This window comes from Miscanthus floridulus, chromosome 6 (genome assembly GCF_019320115.1).
Source record: "Miscanthus floridulus cultivar M001 chromosome 6, ASM1932011v1, whole genome shotgun sequence".
In the NCBI taxonomy this organism is placed as follows: domain Eukaryota; kingdom Viridiplantae; phylum Streptophyta; class Magnoliopsida; order Poales; family Poaceae; genus Miscanthus; species Miscanthus floridulus.
In genome coordinates this window covers 138,248,971-138,272,233 of record NC_089585.1, presented here as the reverse complement: position 1 = coordinate 138,272,233, position 23,263 = coordinate 138,248,971, and the positions used below count along the sequence as shown (strand labels likewise).

General features: G+C 44.2%; 1 protein-coding gene across 1 annotated transcript; it reads left to right on the top strand.

Annotated features, from left to right (window-relative positions):
- The first annotated feature begins 3,569 nt into the window (after positions 1-3,569).
- On the top strand, positions 3,570-22,408 carry LOC136461334 (uncharacterized). The gene is made up of 6 exons (XM_066460672.1): positions 3,570-3,575; positions 3,712-3,823; positions 4,189-4,628; positions 4,982-5,077; positions 20,257-20,316; positions 22,184-22,408. Exons 1-6 carry the CDS (start codon positions 3,570-3,572, stop codon positions 22,406-22,408), a joined length of 939 nt encoding a protein of 312 aa, XP_066316769.1.
- The last annotated feature ends 855 nt before the right edge of the window (positions 22,409-23,263 follow it).

Genomic DNA, 23,263 nt, shown 5'->3' with positions numbered 1-23,263 from the left:
GAATCGGCTAACAACAAACACAGCCCTAACGGGAAATCCTCTTACTAGCAACTCAGGCCCCGTTCGGCTGGCTAAAACTTGGCTGGAAACACTGTTCCGGCTGGTTTGTTGTGAGAGAAAAACACTGTTTGGCTGGTTTGATGAAGAGTACATTGAGAGGGGGGATCAGCCGGCTGGCTGGTCTGATAATACCAGCGAACGCAGCGTCAGTTGTCAAAATGTTCTCATCTCTAAGGGTTGCACAGAACTAGAAAGTCTTCTTTCAGGTTTCTAAACATTTCTCCATGGAACATGGGCATCGTCACAAAAAAACGACTAATTTTGTTTTTCTAACTGCCACCGTATATTATTTAACTGACACCAAGATCATTGTGTTCTTCTAATAGCCGTTCCTATATTATAGTCAGCATCTCATTTGAGAATGCAAATGCAAGGATGTATTTTGTATTATTGTGGGGAATTATCTAATATGGTACCTAAGGTTAGCCTAGAGAACTCAATGTAAAAGTATATAAATTTATAATCATATAGAAGCTTCTGGGGTGTACCTTCTGGAGTTGGTACCTGATCCCAGGAAGGCGGAGGTTCACCTTCCCCAACTCTAAATGGTTCTGGAGGGATCTACAGGTAACAAGAAAAGGTATCTGTTAAGCAAAAAAACCACAAGTCATTGCTTACAAAAGTCCTACATCTATATGTTTTAAACAAAATAAACTTCAAGGATCAAACAGGAGACTAGCATCTTCATGAATTAGCACAAGTGCACAGGCATGCAGCTGGGTACTGCTATTGCTGTGACACCATCAGAGTGGCAGCAACACATGAAAATATTTTACAAAGTACATATAAGTTCCACCAAATAAAGATGCACCATTGTTCCAAAAAAAAAGATTGGTAAGGTCTGATGTGACTACCCTTCTTTTAGACACATGATCAGGCAAACTGACTCTGTCACTGCAAGCCTTAACTAGTAAGATTGTTAAGGTCTGCTGAACACTGCTACATATGCACTATGCAGATTGCAGAACATCTAGACATGGCCAATGCCATTTCATGGAATAGATAGATCAGCTAAGTAACAGCACATCATGACTTTAAAGTCAGTATTGCAGAGCATCAATCTTTTCTGAGTGCTCAGAAAGCTTAGCTATATAAACATTAAAAAAGAACAAATTCGCTAAAATGTGTTCCTCTATTTATTGGAGAACACACAGAACCAGTGAACGGAAAGTTTTCAACATAGCAATGCTTCCTTTATTGTGAGGAGAGGTAGAGGTAGACCGAAATTGACATAGGGGAGACCATAAAAAGAGATTTGAAAGCTTGGGATATACGTAGAGATCTATGTTTGAATAGGAGTGCTTGAAAAGCAACTATTGATGTGCCTGAACCGTGACTAAGGGCTCTTGGTGGGTTTCAACTCTAGCCTACCTCAACTTGTTTGGGACTGAGAGGCTTTGTTGTTGTTGTAATGCTTCCTTTATTGAAAAAAATTGATTGTGCCATCAGCCATCTTGTTTGGGCAAAATCTTAAGTGCAAACATCTATAGAACTAGTGAACCACGCACTGCTACTTTCCTGTAAGTACTTTAAGTTTTTAGTGTGTTGCTAAAGGCACTCATCTGGCTTCAAATCTTGTGGCCGCAATTTACATGCGCACAACACAAGTGCTTATCCATGACTAGTAAATGGTGGGAAACAGATTGGCCATCCCGACTCACTGTCAAATGTATATCAACATGTGTATTTTCTGCCTCAATGCAGCAGCAGCCGCAGTGCAGTACAGTCAAGAACAGCAGTAGCAGTAGGTGAGATCACAGACCAGAGATTCAGAGCCATCAAATGGAAGTACTGTTCCCCAACGCGCAGGGAGGGATTCGATCTTAGCAACCGGCCACCGCACTAGCTGATCACCGTCCGGCGCGAGCTAACCTTCCTCGGGACTACCTGCATGTCGGCCAGTCCTTGCGGACGTCGGTGCTGGTGGAGTCCTACTCGTTGGCCCACCCGACGGCCAACCCCAAGGAAGCGGTGCTGCTTCGCCGGCGACGAGTGATGGATCTAGCGAGGATCAAGCGACCGAGCGTAGGAAGCAAGAACCCTAGCGCTGGGAGAGAAGAGGGCAAGGAAGACGAGGGCGATGCTTTACCGACGAGAAGGCATCGGAGAGCATGGGCCATGGATGGGAAGCGGTCACCGTCGCCTCCCCACGCGATGCGCCACGCCGTCGCCTTCCCTCGGGTCGGCAGTAAAGATGGCAACAGGCACAACCCGCTCGGTTTTGCCAACCCAAACACCCATGCCCATAAACATAAAATCTACCCATTAAAAAAGGGGAATTCCTTTTGAGCCATTAAAAAAGATCACAATCACCTATGAGTCACTAAAAAAGTTCAGCGGACTTCAGCGTCACTGCTCTAACTTTTTTTACCCTCCATACCACTGCCGTCAGATTGGGCTCTAACGGTGTCAAACTGCAGGTGTGAAAAGTCGAAAATACCCTTAAGTCTAGATATGTCATTAATTTTTTTGAGCATCTTAACGACTTCAAATAAAAAACTCAAGACTAGAAAGTTGTAGATCTCGTCGAGATCTATAATTTTCATATAAAAATTATCTTCATTTAATTCCGTAATGATTTGATATGATTAATATATCTTAGAAAAATCATATTTTTTTACGGTATTAAAAAGAAGATAATTTTTATATAAAAAATATAGATCTCGACGAGATCTACAACTTTCTAGTTATGAGTTTTTTCATTTGAAGTCGTTAAGATGCTCAAAAAAATTAACGACATATTTAGACTTAAAAGTATTTTCAACTTTTCACACTTACAGTTTAACACCATTAAAGCCCAATCTAAAGCAGTGGCATAGAGGATAAAAAAAAATTGAAACGGTAACACTGAAAAGTTGAAACAGTAACGCTGAAAAGTCCACTGAACTTTTCGATGCCATAAACCATGACGGATATAATTTTGTGCCCAAACCCATGACAACTCGGTGACGGGTGCCCAAACCCACGACAACTCGGGTGACGGGTGCCCAGCGGGGTGACCATGCCCGGAAAACAGGCACACCGTGTCACCAACACTGAGCGAATGGAAGAAAGTTTTTTCTGACAATTTCTTCGGCTTTCATTTTCTTGCGGCAAATTCCCAATAGGAAACCATATTATTGCAATTGCAATGCCTACAACAATGTAGAGTCCTGTGCAGGTCGATGAGTGAAGCATCCATGGTTTATATAACATTCTAGCCTCTGTCTTCCTATTGTCCAAGTGAGGTGCAACTATTTCCTACACAGGAAGCAAACCGAGTAGCACTAGGACGCAGGTGCCATGCCGCCATGTCCTGTATTGCTATGCTCATTGGGCCAGCGGCCAGCCCATAATGCTACCACCCTACCACTAGCAAGTTGTTTCCCAGGCCTTATCTTTTGGAAAGAAAAATGCCTACAACAGTGTGCATGTGCACGTGAGGACATGGTCTAGCCATTTTATTTTTCTCTTTTTGCAGTTCTATATTTCATGATAATTATAAAAAAACCATGTTCTATTCTATGAAAATGCGGGTATAAAAAACCCATGGGTTATGAGGGTTTGGGTACTATATCCCTAGACCCATGCCCACAAACCCACTGGGTCTGGCTTTTTGTCCATTAACAAACCTACGGGTAGACAAATTGACCCATACCCATGTCCTGATAGGGTAAAAATGCACTGAGGCGGTGTCTCCTGTCCCGTGCCTCTCTCCATCATGCCTTTCCTCCCCACCTGCCGCCCGCCGCTGCCAGCGCCTTCCGTCGCTCATTCCAGTCCAGTGAGCATCCACCCCTCCAGCCCTCCTCCGATCCCTGCTTCTCCCTGGCCTCCCATGAGTGGTATCTCTTGAAACAAAAGATAACACTCATGGGAGGTCCTCGTGCTGTATGAAACAAAAGATAACACTCATAGTTGTTATACTTGCATACATTTCCCCAAAGTCAGTTATAACAGTAAGTTGAATCGAATGGCCTTGGAGATCTAGGTCTGATGTGAATTCTTTGTCTAGCTTTCTCAAGCTAAAAACCATTATTTACTTATACTTCTGGTGTAATAATACTTTAAGAATGAAGAATTGACTCTTGAATGGTCTCAATCAGGCTGATGTTGATATGGCTATCTTGTTCGACTGTTTCTGTGCAGGGGATGGCGAGACTATGGACGAATTCGAAGAACGGCTGTTTGGGAGGAAGGGCACAGATGAAGGATCACTCTACGCGAAGCTTGATAGGGCTGAGAACGCTGGTAGGAGATACAATATGGGCTCTGGGATGGGTGGTTTCACTGGGTTCAGTGACAGGAGCAGATCTGGGTCGTCCATGGGTGGTTTCCCTGGGTTCGGTGACAGGAACAGCTCTAGTTTCCCTGGGTTTGCTGCATCTGGCGACAGGAGCAGCTCTGGGTTGATGGGTGGTTTTGATTCTTTGCACGATGGCTTAAGTGATAAGCTTGCTAATGTGGCACGCAACTTCCAAATGGAGGAGGAGGAGGAGGACGATGGCGACGGCGACGGCGACTGGGAAGATGATTTTGAGTTCAGGTCTGATGTGCCGTATAAGCGAGGTTCGACATATTCTGTTCGGGTAAGCAGTAGTTTGGTTTGTCAGTACATAGCCAGAATTATTGGAGTCATCTAAAATCTTTTGCAGCCTATATGATTTTGTTATCCTGTGTAAGCATTCAGGAATTAGTGGGTAAGTGTGTGGGCTAGAAATGTCTGCTATCCTGAAGTCACAGTAAAATCGTGTGTTTTACTAGCTGATGTTCGTCAACAAAATGGGAATTTCATTTCCAATACCCAGATTTACTCTTTATAATACCAATATACCATGTGTACTTTACAACTTTCTTTCTTCATTTATTAGTTTATTAGGTGATCTGCCCGTGCGTGGTTGCTATTCTAATGCCTTGTTTCATTCAATTCTGATAAGTGTAGGACCTTGACCTTAGAAGACCTGCAGCTGCAAAGAACCCTCCTAGACCACAGTTTGAAACAACTACAGCGGAGGTTTTGAAGAAGGCTAATTTTAGGGTGAGCATATCTGCCTGACAACACAAGGAAATTGACTACAGTTTCTATTTTATATTGAAATGTGTATTTTGCTGTGCTCTACGGCTTTGTAAATTCTAGGGCTGCTAGGTAACACAAAGCTCAGGAACACAAAGAGTCTATGCTGTCCTCTTTTTCCCTATGGCAGGTGGGCCATGCCACCACCTTCTAGAAGGTGTCTGTAACACCCCGGTGTTATGCCAGCATTTAGCCACTGCAAATCATGCATCATCAAGCATCCTAATCATACATGCCTAATCATGTAAATAATAACTGAAACCCTGCTTCGAAACATACGAAACATGCTCGTGAAACATGAATGTTGCATACACTTGTTTAGAGTTGTTTTTGCCCTAATTATGCTTGCTAGGTTAGTAAAACATGTTTTGCTATCATTGTAAATCATCTAGAATTATTTAGCACAATTTTTGGAGCAAAGTTTGTATTCAAATTATTGCCAAATTTTGCTTTAAAAATAATTATCCAAAATTAGGGTTTTGAGTTAAAATTGACTTTAATTTTATAATTCAAAATCTAGCTAGAATTGGACTTTGGTCATAAAAGCAAAGTTGTAGAGGATTAAATTCTAAGCAACTTTTATTATCGGGCCATTTTCAAAAGAAGTCATTTTCTTGCTCAAAAGGGTATTTGAAAACTGCTAGTTGAAATTCCTTGAAAATCAAAAATTGAAAAATGCTTTTCTTCTTTCACGGGCCGCCGCCTCGCTTCTCGGCCCACGGCCGAAGCCGGCCCGGCCTGCAGCAGCGCCAGCCGCTCGCGCGCGCCGCGTTCGGCCCAGCCCAGCGCCACGTCCGGCCTGCCCCAGCGCTGCGCCGCGACCGTTCCCGCGCGTCGCGTCCCGACCGCGCCAGGGCACGACCGCCGCGTGGCGGCCATGCGTCGGCGACGCTCGCCGCGCGGCAGCCACGGCCTGCCTCCGCTCCCACGCGCTCGCCTTCATCTGCTGAAGCCGCTGCGCTCGCCACTCCATTCTCCCACGCTGTCTCTCTGCTCCGCCCGCACGCGCTCTGCTCTCTCGCCACCGAGCGCCACCGCAGCCCCCGCCGGTCAAATTCGCCGCCAGCGCTCCACCACGGCCAGCGATCAAGCGCACCTAGCTCCGCCTCGTTCTCCGGCACCTGGTGCTCGCGGCTGTGACGCCTTTTGAGCCAAGGTAGAGCATTTTTCGCGCTTCGCCGCCGCCAGTCATGGCGCCGCCGTGCTCGGCCGCCGTGGAATGCGTCCTCCTTCCCTCCTCCACCCTTCCTAGTTGCCTGCTCGGGTTCGTCATCTCCTTGCGAACCCCACGCGCTCGCCCGTTTGCCCTGACCCGGCCAGCAACGGCCGCCGGCCCGCTGGCAGAGTCCGCGTCGCCGTGGCGTCTCGACACCGGAGTGGCTCCTTACCTCGGCCGAGCTGGGCCAGGCTGGCTTGGGCCGAAGCCCCGAGCCAGGCCGCCGCCCTCCCCTTCGCTCGGTCTGAGCAGGCTGAGTGTGGCCGTGGGCCAGTTGGTTTCCACGGGCCGGCCCAGTAGTAATAGGAAGATTTCGTTTTCAGTTTTCTTTTATTATTTGGAAAGAGAAATGATTTGGAAAATGTTTGTATACTCAAATTTGCTCCAAATATGTTGAAACAAATTTTGCTAGGTTCCTTATCACCAGATCTACATGATAAAAATATTGCATGTCATTTTTGAGATACTTTTCTGTAGAGCTTTATTTAATCCTTGATATTGCTGATAACTTGAAAAATGTGTAGAAAAACCTATAGGCTTTCAGAAAAATATGATTCCAAGTTTGTTAATCTTCTTATGTAATGTACTTCCTAGGAAAAAATATGTGTCATGCACTGTGCTGTAGAAAAATTATGAGGTGTAGTTCAAGTGCCTTTAATGGCTGATTTTTGTTATTTTTGCTAGAGAGCAAAATTTGTATAAAACATGCATGTGATAATTTTTGTGCAGTGATTATTTGCTGTGTAGAACATAGGAAAAATATTTCCTCTATTGTTTGACACTTTTCACAGTACAAAGTATTTTCATGTTCATAATCATGCCATAGCTTGTTATTTTTGTGTAGGCTAATCCACTCATTCAAATACCATGAAAATCTGATGGTAGACTACTTAGGGTAGTACTGTGCTATGGTAATTTTCTAAGATTTTTCTAAGCAATAAAAATAGATGTTGCTATTCAAACCTATTATTAATTAGGGTTTAATTAAGTGTTGCTTTATGTGTGATTAAGAAATTAGTGAAGCTTTGGTGTATCTTTGAAGCATTTAATAAGATGTGTTGACTTAGCATATTAGTAGTAGAAGAGAATGCAGTAGATGACATGTGCTTGTAGTATATGTTCTTGGATGATGTTGACTACCTTGCATTCAAGCATATCCATTGTATTCATCTCATCCGATGCACCGATTGCATAAGCACTTACGCACATTGCATCATACAGGATCACAAACCGAGAACCCAGTCATCATACCCGAGGAGCCCGAGGAGCAGCTCGAGGTGCAGCCGCAGGAAGTGCCCGAAGCCGACGAGGAGGACGTTGAGGAACTTCCGAAGTGCCCCGATCACCGCCCGAGCTCCTTCGAGAGAGGCAAGCCCCGAAGCATTTTCTCCCCGGTTTGCAATTATTAATTAAATGCTTTACTTTAATTGATGCATTACATTCAAGGAGTTGTTTGCAACCGTTGCTGCATTATACCTTGTCTACCTTTGTTATACTATATCCTTGTTACCCTGGTATCCGCAGTCGAGTCAATGCTTAGCTGGCTTAGACCGGTAGAAGTCGGGTGATTTCCTATCACCTGCGAGCTATAGGTGGTTACCTGGATCTATTGGATAACTATGTAGTCATGGTATAACTAAGTGTTAAATGAAGTTGAGACCGGACGGAGACTTACAGAGTTTTGGACTGTAGTGCTTTCCGTTTGTGTCGATTAAGGATCGACCGTTGTTGGGCCTCAAGTCATGTTGAACGCATGCCTTACATTTAGCTGGCCGGATAAAGTACCTTCCGACCGTGAAGCTAGGAGATTATTCAGGCCGAGTAGATTGCCCGCAGCGCACTGTGCCGGAGCAGGTGTGGTAGGACACGGGGGCGAGATGATAAGACCAAAGTGCAGTCGGTCGGCCCCCGGGTACATGTGGTTCCTGGCAAACTCAAGATTCCTGGATAGTTGACTCGGTGATCAATACCTCACTTTAGCGGGTGAGTGAGGTTTGTGTAAGGAATAAATCACCAGCTGGTTAGGAATCGATTCGAATCGCCATCGCTCCTAGGATAGTGAGCACTTGACTTGAGTTACTTCATCGTAGTAATGTTAATGGAACACTTGGACAGTTATAATGAATATGACAATATGGAAGTTGTTAATGATCATTGGTTATCATTATTGGCTTAATCACATGTTTGCTCTAGTATAGGTGCAAATCTAGTCGACAGGTTAATAATAATTAACTTGACAATAATGCTTTTGGAAAGGTTCTTGAAATGCTAAAAATGCTTCTTTTTGCAAATGAGTCAGCTACCCTACTATAAAGCCTTCATAATCCTTGGTGTCACTTATTTTCGGTTATGTCGGATAAGTCTAGCTGAGTACCTTCTCGTACTCAGGGTTTTATTCCCACTTGTTGCAGATGGGCAGATGTATTACGGCTACTATATCAACTGCCTTTATCCTGCGATGGGTGATGCTTAGGACCATGGGCATGGTCATTCCTTACGTCTTCGTCTGATGCTTTTGTTGGACGATGATCATTAGCTGGCACTGTATTTGAACTCCGTGTGAGTGCGTGTGGTTTTGAACAAATGGCTTTCGCTACTTCTATTTGAACTCGTTTTGTAATAACTATGTTTAAACTCTGATGTATCTAAGATGCAAACTTTTATGTAATATGTGATGGTGACCGCTAAACTTATTACGATCTTAGCTGGTATGTAAGTTGGTTTGAAATCCTTCGTGATTTCAATGACTACCGGGTTATACGGGCTTAAGTTTGCTAAATCGTCTGCTCTGGCGGATGATTTTCTTACTTAATTTCGTATAATTGGTCAGTTCTGTTACAGCTGGTATCAGAGCATGGTTTAGCGTGTTACTGTTCACAAGTGTATTTAAAACAAAAAGGCATTTGAAAAACATGATTTCCAAACTAAAAAGTGTGCCAGTGGTCATATCCTTTATGCCCAGTTAAGGACTCTAGGTGGCTTAATTAAGTACTGACTTGGGGTTCTTGCATCATATTTCTCTTTCGTCGCTCATACGACGTGCTATTGTATGAGTGCCACTTGTTTGAGTGGTAGTGTATGGATCAATTGCCTCTACGTCTCGGTAAGTGTGAGTTGTGAGAGCATGATCAGATACACCGCCGATCTAGGGTGAATGCTTATATGATGCTGGAGTTATTACATGTTCTACGCATGTTTTACAAAGGTATCTCATGTGTGGGTATTCTATCTGTTGAGGCGGTGCCGTCAATAGGACGATGGTCTGGGTAGTTACTACCGTTGTACACGTATCTGGGGATTCGTGTAGAGCGTATGGATAAAAATTTACTGCTTTTATGCATTCATTGGGAATTGGGTTGAAATGAATCTTCTGCAGGTACATAACAACGTTATCGTGTAGAACGTATTAGCTACGTAATTGAGAGATCGTTGTATGCCACCGAATTCGTCGCTAGAAATTATTTATTTCATAAGTTTGTGAGAACGTACGGACACGTACATACATCATATTACTTGTGCATTTCATTCATATCATGCATTCTCCCCTTATAAATTGATTATCTCATTTTGATAAAAGTTGTATCACCTAAAATATGTTTCCCCGGGGTAATAAAAGAACTTTTGCTACAGATGGCCCACACGAAGCAGACCGCCCGTAAGTCCACCGGAGGAAGAGCACCTCGACGTCCGTTGGCCCTGAGGGAGCACCGCACCACGGACACCTTCTTGAAGCGAGTTTGGCATGCCGACCTTGCTTTGGAGAGTGCTCCATGATGTGGGGTACCCAGAGGGTCAAGAGCCGGTGTACTCTTGGAATGAGAGCCAGTTAGCAGAGGATGGACTTGTAGTGGTAGAGATCACGGTTCCTGCTCTTGGTGATGCTCCAGATTGGGATGGTTGGCACTTGGAGTCTGAGGGTCGCACTCCTGCCGAGGGTGCAGAGGGAGCAGCCTTCCGTGTCATCAGGGATATCATGAGCAGATTCTCCAGTGAGCTTGCAGCAGCTCTAGCTGGCACCTTTCCTAGGGATGATCCTTAGTGATGCTATTTGGGTTTAGCCTCAGGGAAGTGCCTTGGTCAGAGGTCCAGCTGAGGGACAGGCTAGCGACAATCATGCTATGAGTGCTATGTTCGCCGTCATCAGAGCGTATGAGGGCCTCGAGAGTACCTACTGGACTTTGACTGGCTTACGTGGTCAGGATAAGCTCAAGGGGAGAAAGCATAAGAAGAGACAGGCACGTGCTATAGCTAGTTTGCAGGAGCAGTTGGCTGATATGAACTTACAGCGGAACCAAGCGGTTGAGAGAGGTGATAGAGCTATGCAGCGGGTGCATATGTTGACTCAAGCCAACAACAATGCAGACCGCATGATTGGACAGTTGGTTCAGGAAAGGAATGAAGCCTGGGATGAGAGGGACCTTCTGCTGCAGAGGGTCGATGAGCTAGAAGGAGTACAACGGCAACCTGCACGAGGAGTTTCACGTGCTCTACAATGGGGTTGGCCCATATGCTCCTCCAGACGCCGCTAGCATGGACATCGACGACGACAACGAGGATGAGCCTATAGTTTCACCTAGGGGCGATGGTGACGTCTCCGATCCCGACGATGGACCCGAGGAGTAGGCTAGTTGCCTTGCGCTAGTATCTAGGTCCTGTCGCGATGACCTTTCTTTTGTTGGCATGTAACCTAATGTATTTTGCTTCGAACTCATGAGACTTGGCATGTTGTTGGAACTTGATTAAGAATGCGATATCTGAACGCATAAAAGTCCAGTGTATAGTATGCTGGCAATTTGGTTGTATGGACGCGATGTTTGCTATTGAAGTAATTTGATTAAGTAATGTTGTTTTAATTGGGATGCGATTGTTGTGCCTCTATTTTATTGTATGAATTTATTCTCTCCAGTAAATTCAGTACGGCATAATTTTTTCTTCACTCGCAATTATTACAGCTTCACTCAATCATTACTTGTTGCTGAAATATGCAGATGACAAACACTCGCCGTACCACGTATGAGGCCGCTAAGACCGGTGCTAGCAGTGCGGGGACCGGTGGTGGATGGTGGAAACCACGGCAACAACAATGAGCCTCCCCATGAACCGCATTTGCCACCTCCTCCCTCGTTTACCCCCGAGATGTTCCTCGCACAGTTGCTCGGGAGTCAGCGCAACGCGGAACAATCCCAGAAGAACATGGAGGATTTTCTACGTACCATCGCCAACAACGTTCAGCGCGGTAACAATCAGGGTGGTGGCATTAGGGTGAACCAATATAGTAGCTTCAAAGATTTTATGGACACCAGGCCACCAATATTCAAGGAAGCAACAGAGCCACTTGATGCTGAGGAATGGATCAACACTATGGAAGATAAATTCCGTGTGTTGAGGATGACTAAGGTATTGAAAACGGAGTATGCTGCACATCAGTTGCAAGGACCAGCGGGAATGTGGTGGAAGCACCATTGCACCACCTTCCCTCCAAATGCTCAGATTTCATGGAGAGAGTTTGTTGAGACCTTCCGTGGAGTTTATATTCCACCTGGCTGACCGAGATAAAGTTGGGAGAGTTCTTGGCGTTGAATCAGGGCACCAAGACCGTGACGCAATATTTGCATGCCTTCAACAACTTGTGTCGTTATGCTCCTGACATGGTTGACACCGATGCTAAGAGAATCGCCAGTTTCAAGAGGGGACTCAATCCAAAGATGACGAAGCATGTGGGTACCAACAACCGCGTTAGATTCAATGACTTCATCAGCGACTGTCTAAAGCAGGAAAAGAACAACAACGTCAGCACTGCAGCCAAGACTCGCAAGAGAGCACTAGAGGGTGGTCCATCCCAAGCAAGAGCACCTGCGGGAGGTCGTCCTCCATATCGCCCATCGGCACCTGGCGCTAGGTTCAGGCCACCTCAGCAGAGAAGTCAGAATTTCTGTGGACCCTAGAAGCCTTACAAGATGGCAGTACAGCCCAACAAGGCAGCCGCAACTGCGGTACAAGGTAGTTCCAAGGGAGCTATGGGATCTGCTGGGACAGTGAGGGGACCCTGCTATAATTGTGATCAACCCGACCACTTCTCGAGGTTTTGTCCTTATCCGCCCAAGAAGAAGCAGCAGACTTATAATGCTAGGGTGCATAGTACGACTGTGGATGAAATTCCTGAGGGAGAGCCCGTAACCACTAGTAAGTTTCCTGTCAATGAAAACCCTGCAGTTGTTCTATTTGATTCTGGATCGTCGTATTCTTTTATGAGTCAAGCATTTGCACAGAAACATGAACAACTATGCACAGAATTGGGTTATGGTTACCGTATAAGTTCAGTAGGGGCTGATGTTTTGACCAATCAGATGGTTTGAGGGGCAACCCTTGAATTAGGTAGCAGGAAGTTCCGAGTGAACTTGATAGTTATGCCTGGACTAGTTTTGGATGTCATTATAGGGATGAATTGGATGAACGACTGGGGAGCAGTCATAGATACCGGAAGTCGAGTACTTACCCTTAAGGATCCCCTGGGTGAGGGTACTTTCCAAGTACCATTGCCTCGGAGAACAGACCTTATAAGTGTGACATGTGCTACGGCAGTCATTTCTATTCATCAGATTTCGGTAGTGTGTGAATTTCTAGATGTATTCCCGGATGAGCTACTTGGTCTTCTGCCGGATAGGGATATTGAGTTTGGAATTGAGTTAATCCCCGGAACAGCTTTGATTTCAAGGAGACCCTATCGGATGCCTCCAGATGAATTAGCTGAGCTGAAGAAGCAACTAGAAGATTTATTGAAAAAGGGGTTTATCTGGCCAAGCAAGTCTGAATGGGGATGTCCCGCCTTGTTTGTGAAGAAGAAAGAGGGCACATTGAGAATGTGCATAGATTACAGGCCACTTAACGCTATAACCATCAAGAATAAGTATCCCTTGCCTCATATTGATGTTCTGTTTGACCAGTTAGCCAAGGCTAAGGTGTTCTCAAAAGTAGATTTGAGATCCGGTTATCATCAGATCAAGATTAGGCCACAAGATATACCGAAAACTGCATTTTCCACCAGATATGGGTTGTATGAGTATCTTGTCATGTCCTTTGGCTTGACAAATGCTCCTGCATACTTTATGTTTTTGATGAATACAGTTTTCATGCCAGAATTGGATAAGTTCGTGGTCGTGTTCATCGATGACATTCTGGTGTACTCCGAGAACAAGAAGGATCATGAAGAGCATCTGAGAATTGTCTTGGCTAGACTTAGAGATCATCAACTGTATGCTAAGTTTAGCAAATGTGAATTCTAGTTGAAGAAAGTTCCTTTCCTTGGTCACATTCTATCAGAAAATGGAGTTTCAGTCGATCCAAGTAAGGTGCAAGAGGTTATAGATTGGAAGGCACCGACCACAGTTCCTGAGATTAGAAGTTTTTTAGGACTAGCCAGTTACTACCGTCGCTTTATACCAGACTTCTCGAAGATTACCAAACCGATGACAAGTCTACTACAGAAGGATCATAAGTTTGTGTGGACAGAGGAGTGTGAAGCAGCTTTCACACTTTGCGGAAACTGTTGACCACTGCTCCTGTTCTAGCACAACCAGATATCGAGAAACCATTTGATGTGTTTTGCGACGCATCGAAAACTGGATTGGGCTGTGTTCTTATGCAAGAAAGGAGAGTCATTGCTTATGCCTCACGTCAATTGAGAAAGCACGAGGTTAACTATCCAACACATGATCTAGAACTTGCTGCAGTTGTGCATGCCCTAAAAATTTGGAGACATTATCTACTTGGTAATGTGTGCAACATTTTCACAGATCACAAGAGTCTCAAGTACATCTTTACCCAACCAGAGCTGAACATGAGACATCGCAGATGGTTGGAATTGATCAAGGATTACAACTTGAATGTGCAATATCATCCTGGAAAGGCCAATGTAGTGGCAGATGCTTTGAGCAGAAAGTCATATTACTTGAATGTGCAGTCATTACTTGAAGATGGGTTCGATCTGATGCATCCTGCTGTGTTATATAGTATTCAGATTAGTTGCTCTTTGGAGAGTAAGATAATAGAAGGCCAAAAAACCAATAAGGGAATATTCTACATCAAAGAGAAAATAAAAGAAAAGCCGTCTCAGCACTTTAAAGTGGATGAACAGGGCATGTTGTGGTTTGACGACCGTCTTGTAGTTCCCAAGGATCGAGAGCTTAGGAAGAAACTCATGGATGAAGCTCACCTTTCTAAGCTAGCTATCCATCCGGGAAGTAGTAAGATGTATCAAGAACTAAGACCTCGTTATTGGTGGACCAAAATGAAGAAAGAAGTTACAGCATATGTTGCCAGATGTGACACGTGTTGTAGAGTGAAAGCTATTCATATGAAACCTGCCGGTTTGTTGCAACCTTTGTCCATACCTAGTTGGAAGTGGGATGATATAAGTATGGATTTTATCTCGGGTTTGCCCACTACTCAAAAGGGACATGATTCGATTTGGGTAATTGTGGATCGTCTTACTAAGACCGCTCATTTCTTGTCTGTCAAGATAGAATATCGACCACCTCAATATGCCGAGAAGTATATCGTAGAAATTGTGAGGTTGCATGGTATACCAAAGACTATAGTATCTGATAGAGGATCACAGTTCACGGCTCATTTTTGGGAACATTTACACAAAGGCTTAGGAACTAGTTTGATTTGTAGTACCGCTTATCATCCTCAGACAGATGGTCAGACTGAACGAGTGAATGCTGTTTTGGAGGATATGTTAAGAGCCTACGTATTGTCTTCTAAGGGATCATGGGAGTCATGGTTACCATTAGCTGAGTTTTCTTACAATAATAGTTATCAAGAAAGCATCAAGATGGCTCCATTCGAAGCTTTGTATGGCAGAAAATGTAGAACACCATTAAATTGGGTCGAGCCAGGAGATAGAAGGTATTATGGCATTGACTTTGTGGAAGAAGCCGAGAAGAAAGTTCATATTATTCAGCAAAATATGAAGGCGGCCCAATCGCGTCAGAAAAGTTATGCAGATAGAAGGAGACCCCTTGTGTTTGAAATTGGTGACTATGTTTATCTGAAGGTCACGCCAATGAAGAAGAAAAGGTTTGGAGTCTAGAGAAAACTTGCCGCTAGATTCGTAGGACCATACAAGATCTTGGAAAAAAGAGGTCCAGTAGCTTATAAGTTAGAGTTACCTAAGACAATGAGTACTGTCTTCCCAATTTTCCATGTATCACATCTCAAGAAGTGTTTGCGTGTTCCGGAGGAAAGAATAGAACCTCGAGGCATCCAACTCAAATCAGACTTGGTGTATCATGAGCAACCAGTCCGTGTGTTAGACAATAAAGAACGTGCTACTCGGAATAGTGTGGTGAAAACATACAAGATATAGTGGAATCATCATGATGAGGGAGATGCAACTTGGGAAACAGGAGAATATCTACAAAAAGCTTATGAAGATTTTTATAACAAATGGTTCGTAACCCAAATCTCGGGACGAGATTTTTATAAGGGGGAGGGTTGTAACACCCCGGTGTTATGCCAGCATTTAGGCACTGCAAATCATGCATCATCAAGCATCCTAATCATACATGCCTAATCATGTAAATAATAACTGAAACCCTGCTTCGAAACATACGAAACATGCTCGTGAAACATGAATGTTGCATACACTTGTTTAGAGTTGTTTTTGCCCTAATTATGCTTGCTAGGTTAGTAAAACATGTTTTGCTATCATTGTAAATCATCTAGAATTATTTAGCACAATTTTTGGAGCAAAGTTTGTATTCAAATTATTGCCAAATTTTGCTTTAAAAATAATTATCCAAAATTAGGGTTTTGAGTTAAAATTGACTTTAATTTTATAATTCAAAATCTAGCTAGAATTGGACTTTGGTCATAAAAGCAAAGTTGTAGAGGATTAAATTCTAAGCAACTTTTATTTTTGGGCCATTTTCAAAAGAAGTCATTTTCTCGCTCAAAAGGGTATTTGAAAACTGCTAGTTGAAATTCCTTGAAAATCAAAAATTGAAAAATGCTTTTCTTCTTTCACGGGCCGCCGCCTCGCTTCTCGACCCACGGCCGAAGCCGGCCTGGCCTGCAGCAGCGACAGCTGCTCGCGCGCCCCGCGTTCGGCCTAGACCAGCGTCGCGTCCGGCCTGCCCCAGCGCTGCGCCGCGACCGTTCCCGCGCGTCGCGTCCCGACCGCGCCAGGGCGCGACCGCCGCGTGGCGGCCATGCGTCGGCGACGCTCGCCGCGCGGCAGCCACGGCCTGCCTCCGCTCCCACGCGCTCGCCTTCATCTACTGAAGCCGCTGCGCTCGCCACTCCATTCTCCCGCGCTGTCTCTCTACTCCGCCCGCACGCGCTCTGCTCTCTCACCACCGAGCGCCACCGCCGGTCAAATTCGCCGCCAGCCGGCAACGACCGCCAGCCCGCTGGCAGAGTCCGCGTCGCCGTGGCGTCTCGACGTCGGCGTGGCTCCTTGCCTCGGCCGAGCTGGGCCAGGCTGGCTTGGGCCGAAGCCCTGAGCCAGGCCGCCGCCCTCCCCTTCGCTCGGTCGGAGCAGGCCGAGTGTGGCCGTGGGCCAGTTGGTTTCCACGGGCCGGCCCAGTAGTAATAGGAAGATTTCGTTTTCAGTTTTCTTTTATTATTTGCAAAGAGAAATAATTTGGAAATGTTTGTATACTCAACTTTGCTCCAAATATGTTGAAACAAATTTTGCTAGGTTCCTTGTCACCAGATCTACATGATAAAAATATTGCATGTCATTTTTGAGATACTTTTCTGTAGAGCTTTATTTAATCCTTGATATTGCTGATAACTTGAAAAATGTGTAGAAAAACCTATAGGCTTCAGAAAAATATGATTCCAAGTTTGTTAATCTTCTTATGTAATGTACTTCCTAGGAAAAATATGTGTCATGCATGTGCTGTAGAAAAATTTTGAGGTGTAGTTCAAGTGCCTTTAATGGCTGATTTTTGTTATTTTTGCTAGTGAGCAAAATTTGTATAAAACATGCATGTGATAATTTTTGTGCAATGATTATTTGCTGTGTAGAACATAGGAAAAATATTTCCTCTGTTGTTTGACACTTTTCACAATACAAAGTATTTTCATGTTCATAATCATGCCATAGCTTGTTATTTTTGTGTAGGCTAATCCACTCATTCAAATACCATGAAAATCTGATGGTAGACTACTTAGGGTAGTACTGTGCTATGGTAATTTTTTAAGATTTTTCTAAGCAATAAAAATAGATGTTGCTATTCAAACCTATTATTAATTAGGGTTTAATTAAGTGTTGCTTTATGTGTGATTAAGAAATTAGTGAAGCTTTGGTGTATCTTTGAAGCATTTAATAAGATGTGTTGACTTAGCATATTAGTAGTAGAAGAGAATGCAGTAGATGACATGTGCTTGTAGTATATGTTCTGGGATGATGTTGACTACCTTGCATTCAAGCATATCCATTGTATTCATCTCATCCGATGCACCGATTGCATAAGCACTTATGCACATTGCATCATACAGGATCGCAAACCGAGAACCCAGTCGTCATACCCGAGGAGCCCGAGGAGCAGCTCGAGGTGCAGCCGCAGGAAGTGCTCGAAGCCGACGAGGAGGACGTTGAGGAACTTCCGGAGTGCCCCGATCACTGCCCGAGCTCCTTCGAGAGAGGCAAGCCCCGGAGCATTTTCTCCCCGGTTTGCAATTATTAATTAAATGCTTTACTTTAATTGATGCATTACGTTCAGGAGTTGTTTGCAACCGTTGCTGCATTATACCTTGTCTACCTTTGTTATACTATATCCTTGTTACCCTAGTATCCGCAGTCGAGTCAATGCTTAGCTGGCTTAGACCGGTAGAAGTCGGGTGATTTCCTATCACCTGCGAGCTATAGGTGGTTACCTGGATCTGTTTGGATAACTATGTAGTCATGGTATAACTAAGTGTTAAATGAAGTTGAGATCGGACGGAGACTTATAGAGTTTTGGACTGTAGTGCTTTCCGTCTGTGTCGATTAAGGACCGACCGTTGTTGGGCCTCGAGTCATGTTGAACGCATGCCTTACATTTAGCTGGCCGGATAAAGTACCTTCCGACCGCGAAGCTGGGAGATTATTCGGGCCGAGTAGATTGCCCGCAGCGCACTGTGCCGGAGCAGGTGTGGTAGGACACGGGGGCGAGATGATAAGACCAAAGTGCAGTCGGTCGGCCCCCGGGTACATGTGGTTCCTGGCAAACTCGAGATTCCTGGATAGTTGACTCGGTGATCAATATCTCACTTTAGCGGGTGAGTGATGTTTGTGTAAGGAATAAATCACTAGCTGGTTAGGAATCGATTCGAATCGTCATCGCTCCTGGATAGTGAGCACTTGACTTGAGTTACTTCATCGTAGTAATGTTAATGGAACACTTGGACAGTTATAATGAATATGACAATATGGAAGTTGTTAATGATCATTGGTTATCATTATTGGCTTAATCACATGTTTGCTCTAGTATAGGTGCAAATCTAGTCGACAGGTTAATAATAATTAACTTGACAATAATGCTTTTGGAAATGTTCTTGAATTGCTAAAAATGTTTCTTTTTGCAAATGAGTCAGCTACCCTACTATAAAGCCTTCATAATCCTTGGTGTCACTTATTTTCGGTTATGTCGGATAAGTCTAGCTTAGTACCTTCTCGTACTCAGGGTTTTATTCCCACTTGTTGCAGATGTGCAGATGTATTACGGCTATTGTATCAACTGCCTTTATCCTGCGATGGGTGATGCTTAGGACCATGGGCATGGTCATTCCTTACGTCTCGTCTGATGCTTTTGTTGGAGATGATCATTAGCTGGCACTGTATTTGAACTCCGTGTGAGTGCGTGTGGTTTTGAACAAATGGCTTCCGTTACTTCTATTTGAACTCGTTTTGTAATAACTATGTTTAAACTCTGATGTATCTGAGATGCAAACTTTTATGTAATATGTGATGGTGACCGCTAAACTTATTACGATCTTGGCTGGTATGTAAGTTGGTTTGAAATCCTTCGTGATTTCACGGACTACCGGGTTATACGGGCTTAAGTTTGCTAAATCGTCTGCTCTGGCGGATGATTTTCTTACTTAATTTCGTATAATTGGTCGGTTTTGTTACAGTGTCCCCATGTGTCATAGTGAAGGTTGGATACTTGTGTCATGTTGGATGCTTCCTTGTGGGCCCATAAATCCGTGTGCTCTCCCTTTTAGCCAATAAGAGAAGAGAACCTCGGGATCCAAGGGTGGAGATTGACTCTAGAAGTGTTGGGAGGATCATGGTATCGAATCCACAGGGAACAAGGAGTGATAGGAATCTAGAACTAATGATTTTCTATGAGTTGTGGAGATGAAAGGAGGTGGACTACTATGGGTTATTCTGGAACTAATACTTAGAACAAGAGGTGGACACCAGGGGTGGAACTAATAATCACTGTTAACACTAAATCTATGTTACTCTGACATTTTCTTCTGATTTTTCTACTTGTTCTGTTTGAATTTAGCAAATTCAAGGTAGTTCATTGCAATGAAGTACATGTTAATCACTATGCCACCTGCTTTAATTTACTAGTGCATAAAAGAAGCTTATATACATATTGGAATGGTTTTGGTTTGCAAACATTTGACTGCGACAAGCATCGAAGCAAGTATTCGAATGTGAGCCATGTGTTTAATGTTCCAAGTTTCAACGTGTATGAAATACATATATTTTGACTGATCGGATCAATTTGCAAAGAAAATCAGTTCACTGTGGAAAACTATGTCAATAAATATTACTGTTAGGCGCCTCTTTGCAATGAAGAAACATGTAATGTTTCTCCAAAGATTATATCTTTTGCTTTGGTCTGGTTGATGAATTCATGTTTGTCTACATGTACATTCTAGTTTCACTCCTTAACAGATTTGGAACTGTTTCTTGCAGAACGTTAGATTCCTCTCCAAATTTCTTACAGAAGCTGGAATTATCATCAAGAGAAGCCAGGTAACCACTGATACTCAAGTACTCATTATATATGACGACGAGCTTTTTGGGGCAAGATATTCCTTCCTTTTAGTGAAATTGTTAGATCCTGTCGTGTTAGATAGTTGTTTATCATGCAATACTGGGAGCAGCAATCCTGAATGCATTACTCCATCCTGGATAGCTATGCAGCATGGATATGGATACATGTATCAATATCCGACGGACACGGATACGTGTATCAATATCCAATGGATACGGATATGGCATTTTTAGAAAAAAATGATATGCATTGATATTTTAAATAAATAAACAATTAGGCATATGAAAATTCTACAAGCAGTAGCAGCCTAGCAAGAAGTTGGGAACATATCTAGTGCAAACCAACCTCTCTGTGCAAACCGTGCAAACCAACTGCGGGAGAGAGGTGGGAGGGGGGATTTGCAAAAGTGTAATTACGCCCGCTCCTAATCACACTTTTGCAAAATCCCCCTCCCACCTCTCCCCCGCGGTTGGTTTGCACGGTTTATACGGAGATGTTGGTTTGCACTTGATAAGTTGCCCAAGAAGTTACCATGCATTCTTGCAATTACGGTGTTATTCTCATCCTTGTATAAACGCTTTAGTGCAGAAGTAGAAACTTGAGGGAGGACTCACTACTCAAGCATATCAAAATGCGAACCTATCTGTATGTATCTCACAAGTTCTAATGCAATGTTCGGCCTGTTCGCTGGTTGGGGCTGGTGCTGGTTTGGGCTGGTTGGTGCTGGTTTTTTGTGAGAGGAAAATACTGTTGGCTGGCTGGTTTGGGCTGGCTGAAACCAACAAGCGAACAGGCTGGTTATCTTCACCAGCTTGACAAGATCTTAAAAGAGGTGGTTTCTCCCAAGAGGGAGAACAGCCTTTGAAGGTGTACTATGCTAGGTATGCGGACACAATCTTGTTAGGCATTCCACGAATTCCAAATTTCTTTAATGCCGCTAGACCTAAAGAGCATGCCTGAACCATACTAAAAACTATTGTGATAAGTTAGACCTCAATGTCAGGTGGGAGGAGCTTACCTCTGAGAAACTTATCATTTTTTGGTGGGAAAAAATATCAATATCCGGAGAGAAATTAAACAAATAATTGTCGGAGGAGAATAGCAAAAGTGGAACTCAGGCAGCGTAACTGCCGATCAGCAACCAACACACATCATTCTGGGGGCCTTTGCCCTTACCTCCCTTTTCTTGGAGCAGAACAGCTAAGTGGACAGAGAGGCTGTTGCTGGCAAACGCAAAGGCATCGCCATGGCCGCCTCGTGTGGCAGCAACCACACCATGGGCAGTCACGCTCTGCTACCGTCCCTGTGCCATCGCCTCCTAGCGCGAGTGCAGCTGCTGCCTCATCTTCTGGAGCAGCATAACACGTCATCGCTCGTCCTGGAGGAGATCAGGAAGTCAGGAGCTCGCAACCGTGGGGCGTCACTGCCACAGTAATTCCTGAGGACCTCACCGCTGCGGTCACTTGGTGGCCATGTACGAGATCTCGCCGTACGGGCATAGAGCGAGTTGTGGCGGCCGTGTATGGGGAGAAAGGATGCGGCAGATGGAGGTCTGCAGGAGTTACTACAAGCAAATCCACTGGTGGACTGGGCCGTATCGATCTGCGTATCCAACAACCCCAACGTATTGGCAAGAAGTAGGTGTGTGTATTGCAGTATTGGATATTTATCCGATACGGGATACGTCCGTAGTCCCTACCCTGACGTATCTGGGTAGAATAGCTGGAAAGAGATCCCGATGCCACTGCTATGCCAGGATCTTCTTACGTTTTTGCATTTGTAATTCTGTATCATAGTCAATACATATGTTTGAAATGGTTTTTAACCTACTCATTTTCTTCACAGACCCGTATAAGTGCAAAAGCTCAGCGTAAGATTGCAAGAGAGATAAAAACCGCGCTTGCGTTTGGGTTAATGCCTTTTACAACAATGGGTAGAAGACCATTCATCTTTGGCAGAAGCGCAGAGGAGCATTATTCGGAGGAGGAATATTTCGGCTTTGTGAAACAGAAGGATGATGAGCCTGTTGAGGATAATGGGGATGTTGAGCCAAATGTGGAGGCTGTGTAAACATTCTGGAGCATCCTTTTGCAAGCGCTCGGTTTCTTCTGTTGCTGCCGTCCCTCGACACAATGTTCGATGCTCGTTTTGGGTCTTCAGAGCATAATAACGTAGCTCAGCTTGAATAAAACTGTAACATCACACTTGTTTTGTGAACTTATGCCTTGCTCACTTGTGCCATTATAGCAAATATGCCCAGCTTGATATCCCCCTGGCTGGAGATCATATGCAATATGAAATGGAACATGGGATCAGGGCTTTCCTGCGCGCTATGAAATTTTAGAGGTAGTAGTTCTGATTTCATTTTCTGTTGGATAATAATTATTTGGTTGTTCAACGAGGGCACCGACAGTTCTGAAATTTTTTGACGTTCCGACAGTTCTGACTTCATGTGCCTAGTTGTTGACAGCTAGCTTCATTTCTTTTATTGCTGTTGGAAACAATGTATAGGCCTATAGGGCCGGGTTAAGACTCTTGCATCTTTGTGGGCTTCTGGCCCAAAGAAAATCACAACTCTTGCCTGGCCTGTCAGCGTGGCCTGGCCGATGGGCTTGGCTGCCCGCGTGTGTTATTGACGTGGACAGCAAAACCTGTGCCTGAAATATTTTAGACAGCGGGTGGCTCGATTAGGCTCGGCCGGTCTAAAAAAAACAAGGCCTGAAATGGCCTATGGGCTGCTACTGGCCATAGATTTTAGGTCCAAACTAAGGGCCTATTTGGGTGACATTTTTTTTTCGATGACGTAGTTTTTGGAAACAAATGGTGTCACAAAATTGTGGTTTTGTAAGCTAATAAAGAGACGCAAAACCATGGCTCAGAAAAAAAAAAGGTCATGAATAGAGTTTTAAAAACTCAAAAAGGACT

What these genes read in the sequence shown, in the direction of transcription:
- LOC136461334 (XM_066460672.1), top strand. An exon ending in CCGTCGCTCATTCCAGTCCA is followed by an intron (nt 3,824 to 4,188) that starts GTGAGCATCCAC and finishes GTTTCTGTGCAG; the next exon opens with GGGATGGCGAGACTATGGAC. An exon ending in GTTCGACATATTCTGTTCGG is followed by an intron (nt 4,629 to 4,981) that starts GTAAGCAGTAGT and finishes TGATAAGTGTAG; the next exon opens with GACCTTGACCTTAGAAGACC.